Source organism: Lacerta agilis, chromosome 13, assembly GCF_009819535.1.
Source record: "Lacerta agilis isolate rLacAgi1 chromosome 13, rLacAgi1.pri, whole genome shotgun sequence".
Classification (NCBI taxonomy): Eukaryota; Metazoa; Chordata; class Lepidosauria; order Squamata; family Lacertidae; genus Lacerta; species Lacerta agilis.
In genome coordinates this window covers 45,646,083-45,658,868 of record NC_046324.1, presented here as the reverse complement: position 1 = coordinate 45,658,868, position 12,786 = coordinate 45,646,083, and the positions used below count along the sequence as shown (strand labels likewise).

The 12,786-nt window shown below is 48.9% G+C and overlaps 1 protein-coding gene across 1 annotated transcript in view; it reads right to left on the bottom strand.

The window, feature by feature from the left end:
* Positions 1 to 4,205, bottom strand: part of GRAP (GRB2 related adaptor protein) — a 28,235-nt gene extending 24,030 nt beyond the window's left edge. The window contains exon 1 of the mRNA XM_033167292.1: positions 4,094 to 4,205. Within this exon, the coding sequence (XP_033023183.1) occupies positions 4,094 to 4,171 (78 nt within the window). The 5' untranslated portion in view covers positions 4,172 to 4,205. The remainder of the gene's footprint in view (positions 1 to 4,093) is intronic.
* Positions 4,206 to 12,786: the final 8,581 nt, after the last annotated feature.

The window sequence follows — 12,786 nt, the reverse complement described above, 5'->3', positions numbered from 1 at the left end:
TTGATAGCCCAACTTTCCTTCAAGGTGGCCATTTCATCCTCGCAACAACCCTGCGAGGTGGGATAGTGGTGTGAGAGAGAATGACTTGCCCCCAAGTCATCCAGTGGTGCTTTGTGTCTGAGTGAGGATTTGAAACCTGCTCTGCTATGGTTTTCCCAGTAGCGATGTATGGAAGTGAGAGCTGGACCATAAAGAAGACTGATGGCCGAAGAATTGATGCTTTTGAATTATGGTGCTGGAGGAGACTCTGGAGAGTCCCACAGACTGCAAGAAGATCAAACCTATCCATTCTGAAGGAAATCAGGCCTGAGTGCTCCCTGGAAGGACAGATCCTGAAGCTGAGGCTCCAATACTTTGGCCACCTCATGAGAAGAGAAGACTCCCTAGAAAAGACCCTGATGTTGGGAAAGATGGAGGGCACAAGGAGAAGGGGACAACAGAGGATGAGATGGTTGGACAGTGTTCTCACAGCTACCAACATGAGTCTGACCAAACTGCAGGAGGCAGTGGAAGACAAGAGTGCCTGGTGTGCTGTGGTCCATGGGGTCACGAAGAGTCGGACACGACTAAATGACTAAACAACAACAACTTCTCGGCTGTAGTCTAACCGCTACACCAGTATGGGGCTGAATATGCAACATACATTTAAACTTTTGAGGCACATTTAAAGCACACCCCTCCACAAAGAATCCTGGGAGCTGTAGTTTGTGAAGGGTGCTGGAAACTGTAGCATTGCATTGACTGGGCAAAGCTGCACGCGCAATAATATACGACAGGAAAAATGTGTGCCTGATGTGAGGAAATGAAACTGACAGATTGGTAAGCCACTCTTGAGTAACCTGTGACTGGAAGAATGTGTTATAAATATACTCTTTAAAAAGAAGAAGACGAGTAGGGCTAGGGAGATCTGAGTTCAAATCCCCTCACTCAGCCATTATGTTCAGTGTGTGAAGTCTCTCCCTCTCTCTCTCCCTCTCCCCTCAGCCTTTCCTGGGAACAATAGTTTGTTCAGGGTGCTGAGACCCCTGTTCCCTTCACAGAGCAACCATTTCCCAGAGTTCCCTGGGAAAGAGGGACTGAGACTTGACCCAGCCTGGGAATTGTAGCACCGTGAAGTTGCACTGGTGCGTTCAAGCCTGGGGGTTGTGTCCAGATAAGTTCTACCCCGAGAAGGCCCACTGAAAATAATGGGCATGACAATGTAAGCAGTTAACATCACTAGCAGGGTTGTCTGAAGACTTATAATGAGAAATTTATTAAATTGTTTATTAAAATTATTAGGCGCTTTTTTGGCGCGGCAACTCAAAGCGACTTACCCTATTTTAAGCAAATAGGAAACATGTACATGCATCATTTAGAAATACCCAATATATCTATATCTGTATTGCATTTTTGCAAGAAATTTCTCCTAATATAAAGCATTTTCTATATTATTTTCACTAATGTCTTTTATGTACACTGGCCCCAATCTATCAATTTTTGTAAACATTGTTTGGTTGAAACAATGTTTTGGTTGAAAATTCTTGGCAAGTGCGGATTGGGAAGGATAGCTGTCTTTCAGTTCTCAAATGGTTTCAGATAGTGTGAATCTGACAGATTTGGCTTTGAATGAAAACGGAATCAAATTTCTGCCCCATCTCTAGTTGGAATATTGGTCCATCTAGCTAGTATTGTCTGCACTGAATGGCAGCAGCACTTTAAGGTCTCAGGAACGGGTCGCTTCTAGCCGTACCTGGAGATGCTGTCAGAGATGGAACCTGGGACATTCTGCAAGCATGCAAGTCAGATGCTTTTATTGCTGAGTTCAGGAAACTTTGTGTAGGACGCAGGGTCGGCGCGTCCATTAAGGCAAACTAGGCAATTGCCTAGGGCGCCAAAATGGAGGTGGCGCTGGCCAGCTCGACCAGTTGCCTTTCTGCCTGCCGCACAGCTTCCCCTCCCTGCGCCAGGAGCCTCTCTCTGCTTCCCGCGGGCGCTGTGGAGCCGGAAGTGCGACGGGGCGCTCGTCTGGCACCTGCTCCTCTTTGGTGCGCGTGCTGGTCCGGCGGCGGCGATGGCGGCGTCTCCTCGCGGGCTTTCCGGGTCTCCTCCGGGGCTGGCGGCGCTGTGGCGGCTGTGGGAGGCTCTGCGTGCGGTGCTGAGTGAGATGTGCGCAGCCTTCGGGGTGGGCAGAGGTGGGGTGGACGCGGTGGCGCCCTGCACGCGCTCAGAGGCATGCTTCTCTTGGCAGGCGGCAAGAGCCAGGAGGGCGCCGGAGGCTTCAAGGCTGGGCGCTTCTGGGAGGCCCTCGGTAGGTGCCGCCTTGTCTCCAGGGGCGGGAGGGGGCGCGAGGCTGCAGGGACCCCTGGGATCGGCTGCCCCCAGCGAGGCCGGGCAGCCATTGGCCAGCAGAGGGCGCAGGGGGGCTTTCCCCTCGACACCCCTGCAGGGTAGCCCCCCTTCACCCCCCTGCCCTTCTCCACAGAGCAAGCGTTCCTGGCCGCCTCGCAGGAAGCCACTAAGCTGAGCATGGGCTTCTCGAGAGTCATCTGTGTTAGAAATTTGATTGGCGGCGCGGGGGGGTGGTTGCCAGAAGGTGATCTGCCTAGGGTGCGAAAAACCCTAGCACCGGTCCTGGTAGGACGACAGGCCTTCGACAGTTTGCTTTGTTAAACTATCTCACGTTGGAAATCCTTGACGACTGAACTGGAAACCGCCGAGAGATCTAGCGGCTCACAGTCTGACTTCAGAAAATAGCACAGCTGTGGTTTGCAGAACACGGCATAAACGTAGAAAATGCAGAATAACTGGCTCTCCAAATCCAACACGGAGAGTCGCAAATTACAGGACATTTCTCGCTCTCTTTTCCCTTTTCCTGGATCTCTTCATAGGAGCTGAGCTCCTTCCACCCCACCCCACCTCAGTAAAATATTGGAGGGGGCTGGGGCCTCCCCCCAAGTTGATGGGCATTGCCACTCAAATGGTGGGCATGTACCACGTCACGTGATCGATTATGTGGGGGCAGGTCTTACCTGACCACCCCATATTTTATTCAAGATAGCACCCCGGACCTCATGGTTGCAAAGATAGGCTTACTCCAGAGGTGGAAGGAATCTCTGATAGATTTTAAGTGGTTGGGTAGCAGGCAGTCCTTCCTGGGTAGCTTCTTAAGACTAGCAGATTCAGAATATTGTTACACAACACCACAATCTCCAAGAAACTCTAGGGGTTCCTTGTGCTTACTCAGGTTACGTTTTCTCGGAATGAAGGTCATATATCTTAGGATATATATGGGTGCTTTTTTTTAAAAAAACAACAACAACACATACAGGGGAACCTTGGTTCCCGAACAAATCAGCTCCCGAGCGCCACAAACTGGAAAGTGCGTGTTCCGGTTTGAGAACGCTTTTTGGAAGCCGACGCGGCTTCTGCTTGAGTGTGGGAAGCTCCTGCAGCCAATCGGAAGCCGTGCCTTGGTTTTTGAACGGTTTTGGGAGTCGAACGGAATCCCGGAACGGATTAAGTTTGAGAATCAAGGCACCACTGTATATACAACCTGAGCGTAAGATGAAGAGGCTCACAGCATTAACGCTGCAACAGATCTTGTTGGCAGTCGAAATAATTCTTTTTAAAAACAGTCCAGTAGCACCTTAGAGACCAACTAAGTTTGTTCTAGGTATAAGCTTTCGTGTGCATGCACACCTAGAACACTTGTTCTAGGCACAAGCCTTCATGTGCATGCACACCTAGAACACTTGCTCTAGGCACAAGCCTTCGTGTGCATGCACACCTAGAACACTTGCTCTAGGCACAAGCCTTCGTGTGCATGCACACCTAGAACACTTGTTCTAGGCACAAGCCTTCGTGTGCATGCACACCTAGAACAGTTGTTCTAGGTACAAGCTTTCATGTGCATGCACACTTCTTTAGATATGTGTGTGCATGGACACAAAAGCTTATACCTAGAACAAACTTAGTTGGTCTCTAAGGTGCTACTGGACTATTTTTTAATTTCGACATACAAAGAAGTGAGACTTCCCAGTTGTCACAGACCCCTCTCTAGATGGCAAACTTGGTGATCATCATTATCATCATCACAGTACAGCAACAATACCTTCAGGATGTCGCCCTTCTTAAACGGCAATTCGTCTTTCTCATCAGCCTGGAAGTTGTACAAGGCCACGGCCTCCATCCTCGCTCTGGGTCCTCCTCCGACCCAGGAGGGGTCTCGAAAAATCTGCCTTCCCTGCTGGTTCAACCCTGTTGGCGTTCTGCAGCTGAAAACTTGAAGGCTAGCTCGCTAATCGGGCAACTGGTGGGAGGTGGCGGCAGACATAGGAATATATGTATTTTGAGAAGCTGCGGGGCCAACTTTCTTCTGTCTCATCAGCTCACAAACACCCCAGGGTTTTGCTTTCTGTCTCTTAAGGCAGGCCCCGGAGTTGGTTAAGTGAAGTGACAGAAGAAGATTAAAGGAAGGGGGGGGGGGAACCATGTGTGAAATGAGACAGGAAATGTATTTGAATAAGGTTGCCTTTGAGGGTGTAGTTGTGGGACGGAGAAATGGGACCAGGAAATGACAGCTGCAAAGTGTGACCCCTTGCCTTGTGTCCCAAGGGGGGTTTCCTCCTCTTTCCCCAGTGGGAGTAGGGCTGCCAACTTCTTTATTGACCTCTGCTCTTGTGCTCGTAACAGCTGCTTGATCTCTAAGTATTTGATTAAGAAGGTCTCTGTTCTCTCTCTCTCTCTCTCTCTCTCTCTCTCTCTCTCTCTCTCTCTCTCATTTAAGTCTGGACTGCTGGTTTCTGCTGTAAATTGTAAGAGGCATAGGAACAAGCTAGGCTTTCCCCCCCTGGTCAGCTGGCAACCAGAGGGGCAATTATTTCCTGTTTTTAAAGGCAAGGGATCTCTCCTGCTCATTTGAATTAAATAAAAAATCCGCCTCCTAGTGGAAGACCTGGTGTGGACAGGACCGGGTTTCTTACGCCCTAGGCAGACCACTTTCTGGCGCCTCCCGCCCCCTCCAAAGCCTGCTTTAGCGGGAGCTGGGGGGGTGGTGTAGGGGGCAAGCAGCACCTCTCCGCTACAGTGGAGAAGCTGCTGCTCGCCTGGCCAGCGCCCCCTCCATTTTGGCGCCCTGGGAAATTGCCTAGTTCGCCTTAATGGACGCGCCGGCCCTGGGTGTGGAATTTTTTTGTCAACCCCCCCCCCACGCTGCTTTGCCAGGGTGCGATGAACCTCCCCTTCACACTCTCCCCTCGTTACTAAGTGAATTTCTAATCAGGTGTTCTGGGTCAAATTTCAATCCACCCCACCTGTCCCTCTGTGGTCTGTCTGTTATTTCAATCCCCTTTTATTAATAATCTGGGGATCCCTTAGTAATGGGAGTTTTCCTGTCCAGCGGCTGTGGCCGGTTATATCCTCTGCTCTGGGCTTCAGGGGTTAACCTCTCCCTTGCCTACAGTTCGGGGTCTCTCTTTCATTAGATCCCTCACTATATCAGTTAGCTAAGCCCTCTTAGCAACTCTGTGGCAATACCAGGGTTTCCGCCCGCTAGCCCCTCCTGAGGGAACTCCAAGACACAAACTATCACCCTGCAGGTCAGTTTTGTCCCTTCCCTGAGTTCACCTCCTCATGAGCCTATATAACTCGCTAGGCCAAATGAACGACAATATTTTCTTAGCTCAACAATAAGAAGTCTTTATTTCTTTCAGCACATAACGGTTTCAGTAATGGTTTATAAGCTTAGTTTCATAACAGTGAAAACTCTTTCTTTCAGCATCATATACACATCTTCAAAGTATCCTAACCTATCCTAACCTACCCACCACTATCCTGGCCCCACAACCTCCTTCTGCCAGTCACCACTCTTCCCTCTCTAGGCTGCTCCCTCCTTTTAAAGAGCGGAATGTCCCGCCTCCCAAGGGATATCTGCCACTCAAACTCGGGTGCCCATTAACTCCTAAAACACAGTGGGTTTCTAAACATCCCTTAACTTAGATCCTGGTTCGTTACACAGGGCGCTGGCAAAGCTGCGCCCTCTTGGGAGCCACGGCTCTCGTCCATCCGTCCCCCTCCCCGGCTCGAGGTAAAGCGGCAAAGCGGGAGCCAGTTACGGTGAGCCGGAGAGGGAGGGAGGCTGGGAGGGGCGGGACCCTCTACTCGCGGTTGCAGCCGCGAAAGGAGGATCCTGTACATGCGGCTGTGGTGGCGCGATGGCTGCCTTATCACCCCCCGAGACGTGCCACCGGGAGCGCACCACCCCACCTCCCCCCCCGTTGCGACGCCACTGCACCCCTCCCCCCAATTCCCAGTTCAAATCTCAACTTGCCACCATATTGCAGCCTCGGTCTTTCCTCTCACATCTGTAGCAGGGGGAGAATAACACCAGCCTGCCACCAGGGCTGGCGTCAAAAGTCCGACAAATTTTGAAAGGTGCCGATGTGTCTGTTTGCATATTTTTTTGTAGTTCTGCCTTTAAATGCAAACTGGATCAAATCCACACACAGCCCCCCCCCCCACATCCCTACCACACCCGCTGCATTTTACCACCTCAGGCAGCTGCCTCAATCTTTTTAATTCAAGGGCTAGCTATGAGCCTAACTTCTAAATGAATATACTGAAAAACCAGCATTATTTTGTACCTTTATAGCTGCAGGACTTAGCTTGGACACAAGGGGGCAGATGTCTCCCTGTGCTGCACAAAGTGATTTTTGAGGCACAATGAGAACTCTCACATAGAATCATCAAATTGTAGAGTTGGAAGGGACCCAAGGGTCATCTAGTCCCCCCCCTGCAGTGCAGGAATCTCAGCTAAAGCATCCGTGACAGAAGGCCATCCAACTTCTGCTTCAAAACCTCCAAGGAAGGAGAGTTCACCACCTCCCAAGGGAGACAGTGTCACTGTCCAACAGCTCTTACTGTCAGAAAGTTCTTCCTTCAGACCTTGTGGGGGGCCGGACTATATTTTGAAAATAAAAATAAAAATGAACGAATTCCTATGCCCCACAAATAACCCAGAGATGCATTTTAAATAAAAGGATACATTCTACTCATGTAGAAACACCAGGCAGGCCCCACAAATAACGCAGAGATGCATTTTAAATAAAAGAACATATTCTACTCATGTAAAAACACCAGGCAGGCCCCACAAATAACCCAGAGATGCATTTTAAATAAAAGGACACATGCTACTCATGTAAAAACACCAGGCAGGCCCCACAAATAACCCAGAGATGCAGTTTAAATAAAAGGACACATGCTACTCATGTAAAAACACGCTGATTCCCGGACCGTCCGCGGGCCGGATTTAGAAGGCGATTGGGCCGCATCCGGCTCCCGGGCCTTAGTTTGGGGACCCCTGCCCTTGATCATTTTGGTTTCACTCCTCTGCACCCATTCCAGCTTGTCAACATCCTTCTTAAATTATGGTGCCCAGAACAGGATTCCAGGTGTGATCTGACTAAGGCAGAACAGAGTGGTACTATTACTTCCCTGGATCTGGACACTAGACTTCGGTTGATGCAGCCTAGGAGAGCATTAGCCTTTTTTTTGCTGCTGCATCACACTGTGGACTCGTGTTCAGCTTGTGGTCCACTAAGACCCCTGGATTCCTTTCACACGTGCTGCTAGTGAACCAGGTGTCCCCCATCATATATTTGTGCATCTGGTTCTTCCTGCCTAAACGCAGAAGCTTACATTTGTCCCTATTGAAATTCATTTTGTTAGCTTGGACCCAGTTCTCCGATCTGTTAAGGTCATTTTGAATTCAGATTCTGTCTTCTACAGCATTAGCTACTGCTCCCAGTTTGGTGTGATCTGCAAATTGGACGAGTATTCCCTCCGTTCCTTCATCCAAGTTGTTCATAAAGACATTAGATCCTTTTTCACATGTACTACTAGTAAGCCAGGTGCCCCCCATCTTATATTTGTGCAGCTAGGATGTTTGAGGTAAGGCCTATCCTGCCTCGAAATTCCTGCAATGCAGGGTGTTGGACTAATTGACCCCGGAGAGCCAGTGTGGTGTAGTGGTTAAGAGCGGTAGACTCGTAATCTGGTGAACCGGGTTCGCTTCCCGGCTCCTCCACATGCAGCTGCTGGGTGACCTTGGGCTAGTCACACTTCTCTGAAGTCTCTCAGCCCCACTCACCTCACAGAGTGTTTGTTGTGGGGGAGGAAGGGAAAAGGAGATTGTTAGCCGCTTTGAGACTCCTTTGGGTAGTGAAGTTTAGGGAAGTTTTTAATGTGTGATATTTTTGTATTTGATTTCTGTTGGAAGCCGCCCAGAGTGGCTGGGGAAATCCAGCCAGATGGGCGGGGTACAAATAATAAATATTATTATTATTATTATTATTATTATTATTATTATTATTATTATTATTATTATATCAAATCCAAACTCTTCTTCTTCTTCTTCTTCTTCTTCTTCTTCTTCTTCTTCTTCTTCTTCTTCTTCTTCTTCTTCTTCTTCTTCTTGGCGTCCCTTCCAACTCTACAATTCAATGACTCTATGATAAATGTACCCAGCCAGGCAATTCCCTCTTCCTGGCAGTATCTTGTTTTTTTAAAAAAAATGGGATTGGACATATCTCCTCCCTACCTGCCCCACTGGGGTTTGTGTGGAGGGAGTTTCACTTTCCTCACTCTCCAATTTCCAGACCCATAGTTGAAACCCTGGAGAGCTGCTGCCGGTCAGTGCAGACAATACTGTGCTAGATGGTCCATAAGGCAACATCCTTCCTTCCTTCCTTCCTTCCTTCCTTCCTTCCTTCCTTCCTTCCTTCCTAAGGTTCAAAGCTCAGTGGCGGAACATCTGTCTTGCATGCAGAAGGTCCCAGGGTCAATCCAGAATGCCTCCGCCCTGAGATCTTGGGGAGTTGCTGCCAGGCAGTGCAGGCAATACGGAGCTTTCTCCCAAGCCACGCCATAGCCTTTTGATTGCTCCAATGCCAGCACCAACAACCCCTTGCATGCCGTGTACAAGTGAGCTTCAATTGGACTGGCGTCTGCTTCTCAACAAGCTTGAACTGTGAAATCAAAGAGCTGAGCAGTCAAGAAACCTGCACTGCTTAAGACTTTCTCAGTGCGCCGAAGTCAACCGGAGCTCTTTATTGGCCTGGAGATAAACATTATCGCATCAAGCCTGGATTTTATTGTTTCAGCAAACAGCCTGCTATGATAACCGTAAAAGAGATATGGAGTAAGATCAAACACATTTACACCAAGAGGCAAAGAGTCTTGTGGCAGCTTAAAGACTCCTCATATTTATTCTGTGCCCTTTTAAGGCCAAGGTCTTGTGAGTCTTACTAGGCTAACCCTCTGGGGCAGGGGCCAGCAAGGTTTATCTTGCCTGGGCCAGATCGGTCCCGTGGAGATCCCTCCATGCCAGTGTGGTGTAGTGGTTAAGAGCGGTAGATTTGTAATCTGGTGAACTGGGTTCGCGTCTCCGAACTCCACATGCTGCTGGGTGACCTTGAGCTAGTCACACTTCTTTGAAGCCTCTCAGCTCCACTCACCTCACAGAGTGTTTGTTGTGGGGGAGGAAGGAAAAGGAGAATGTGAGCCGCTTTGAGACTCCTTCGAGTAGTGATAAAGCGGGATATCAAATCCAAACTCTTCTTCTTCTTCCGTGGGCTGGATCGCGCAGCAATTTTCAACATCTGCATCTGCACAGACACGGTTTTCGGTGCTGCGGAAGCGAGTCCCCGTGCCGCGCTGCACCGGTTTAGCGCAGCACGTGAGCGGGCAACTCAGTTTGAGGGCGGCTTGTGGGCTGATCAAACAAACTCAGCGGGCTGCTTCCGGCCCTTGGGCCTTAGGTTGGTGACCCCTGCTCTGGGGTCTACATGCTGCCAGCGGCAAAGGCCCCAGCGAGACTGGGCAGGGGAACCCCACATCTTTGCCTGCACATCCACGAGCTGCATATCTGTGCACTGCACATCCGTCCTCATACTACAAATTGACCTGCCAAAACAAAACGCGAAACAATTTCTCTTGAAATTTGCACTTTCCCGAATTTTGCGATGCACTCCACCAATCAAACAATGTGTATATTAGGGAAGATGTGCATAAAAATATTAGTTAACTATGGGCTGCCCCCCTATTTCCCTATCTCAGGGTCTCCCCTCGCCTCTCCTTTTCCTCTTCAGGACGTCTCCCTTCTCCCTGCCTCGGTTTCCCTCCCCTAGTGTCTGCATCTCCACAACCACAATATTTCCCCCAGTCTGCCTCAGTTTCCCTCCTCAAGATCACAATGTGTTGTTTCTTCCGCAGCTTCTAAATCTACAAGAGAGTTGCAGTTCATCCCCAAGACCACCCTCTCACCAGGCTCTCGCCAAAAGGCAACAATATCTTTCCTCTCCCTCCCTCCCTCCTAGTTTTCCTTTCGTTTTCCTCCCTCTTTTACTCCTACCAGAAAAAGCTTCCCCCAATGCTAATGAGAAAGAGACAGAAGGAGGAGAGTCTTCTCATCCTCCTCTTGAGGACACCTATTTAGATTCTGTAGTGGATTCCTGTCTTAGCTCAATCCATGTGCTTCTTGTGCCCCCTAGTGGCTCAGACTGTCATCACGCATCACAGCATGATGACAGATCGGTACAATTTTATATAGGGAGAAATAACACACACATATGCATTATATTGGGGAAAATTGCTGCCGGTATTGTAGATAAAATTGGAAAATGTGTATATTAGGATAAAGACACACGGAAATGCTGATGAATTCTTGTCGGGACTTTTAAAAAAATGCAAACAGATGATGAAATAATGGTATGTTATCTTCACTGAATTATGGTGCTGGAGGAGACTCTTGAGAGTCCCATGGACTGCAAGAAGATCAAACCTATCCATTCTCAAAGAAATCAGCCCTGAGTGCTCACTAGAAGGACAGATCCTGAAGTTGAGGCTCCAGTACTTTGGCCACCTCATGAGAAGAGAAGACTCCCTGGAAAAGACCCTGAAGTTGGGAAAGATGGAGGGCACAAGGAGAAGGGGACGACGGAGGACGAGATGGTTGGACAGTGTTCTCGAAGGTACCAACATGAGTCTGACCAAACTGCGGGAGGCAGTGGAAGACAGGAGTGCCTGGCGTGCTCTGGTCCATGGGGTCACGAAGAGTCGGACACGACTAAAAGACTAAACAGCAGCAGCAACAACAATTTCCAGGCCGCTTTTCATTCAAATGAATCCCAAAGCGGATAGGCGTGCCTGGCGTGCTCTGGTCCATGGGGTCACGAAGAGTCGGACACGACTGAACGACTGAACAACAACAACAAATCTTCACTAACATATGAATTTTGTTGAATATTTCCAATATTTTACCCTTGAATATGCATTTTTCTGCACAGTACTTGGCTGGAATACTGCACTGCAAAATTTGAAGGGCAAATTTTGAAAGATGGCTGTGTTTTGCTTCCAGTGTTGCTTCAGGAAATGTGAATTAGGTAGTTTTGCGTTTAGAGGTGAAATGAATTGAAACCTCCCTATTCCTGCAACCAACACGCAAAAATCCACCCCTGGTCTACGCACCCCTGAGCTTTTTTCCAACAAACTAATTTTAGTCATTGCTACTGTAAGACAACTGAGAGCCAGAAAGCCTCACTGATCTACTGCAAATCACGCAGAGCAACAGATCCTGAGCTACTTTCTGCTTAACCTTGAGAAAGGGTTAATAGCTCCAAGTGAGCAAGTGTGCCTTTAATTCAGTTTTAATTCAGAAGACTGTGCAGGCACCAGCTGCAAATGATTGCATCGAGTCTCCTCCCCTCCCTTCTCCCAATTAACCTCCGTCTCCAGGGCTCTGTCATGCTTAATGATATCACCAGGGCCCGCCCCTTGTGACATCATCAGGGGGCCTCCCTAGGTCTCAGGTTTGGGATGTTCATGACCTGGCAACCCTAAGTTGCAGAGTGCTCTGTGTGTCTGCAACATAGCTTCCCTTTAAATATTTTTATTTATCATCACATTGGCATCCCAACTTTCCTTCAAGAAGCTGGCAGTGGTGGGCATGGTCCCCCTCCCCACCTACAACGACCCTGCAAATAAGGTTCAGCTAAGAGTTGGCAAAATGGCCCAAGGTCGCCCAGTGAGCTACATGGCTGAGGTGGGGGAAGGATTTGAACCCTGGCCTTCCAGGTCCTAGTACTCTAAGGCTGGCATGGCCAAACTTGGCCCTCCAGCTGTTTTTTGGGACTACAATTCCCATCATCCCTGACCACTGGTCCTGTTAGCTAGGGATGATGGGAGTTGTAGTCCCAAAACAGCTGGAGGGCCATGTTTGGCCATGCCTGCTCTAAGGTACCAGTACTCTTAAGTTACTAGGCCCAGATTTTGGGAGGTTTGTGCCAAGTGGGTGGAACATGAACAGAAGTGGCATAAATGCCAAGGGATAAGTTGGCAGAAGTTTCGTCAACATCCTGGTTAAGCTTGAAATGGAAGTCACGGCAGTCAGGCTGCAAATATGTTACTTATTATCATGCATTACCTTCGCATTCCACCCTCTCTCAATGACAGACGTGGCTTGGTAGCCTGTCCCATTTCAATCCTTCCAACGACCTTGCGAGGCAGGATAGGCTGAGAAAATCTGACTGAGCTCAGGCTCACCCAAGAAATCCTGTAGGGAAGGTGGATATCAGCAGCACAGGTGCAAAACCTGTCCATTTGTTTCCAGACCATAGCCTGTAATAATAATAATAATAATAATAATAATAATAATAATAATCCTTTGTAATAAAGTACAAGTGTCTCTGCGTCCAGTCCCTGTGTCCGTGGGATTGCGCTACGGAAAGCTGTTGGGACTTGGAGCGTACA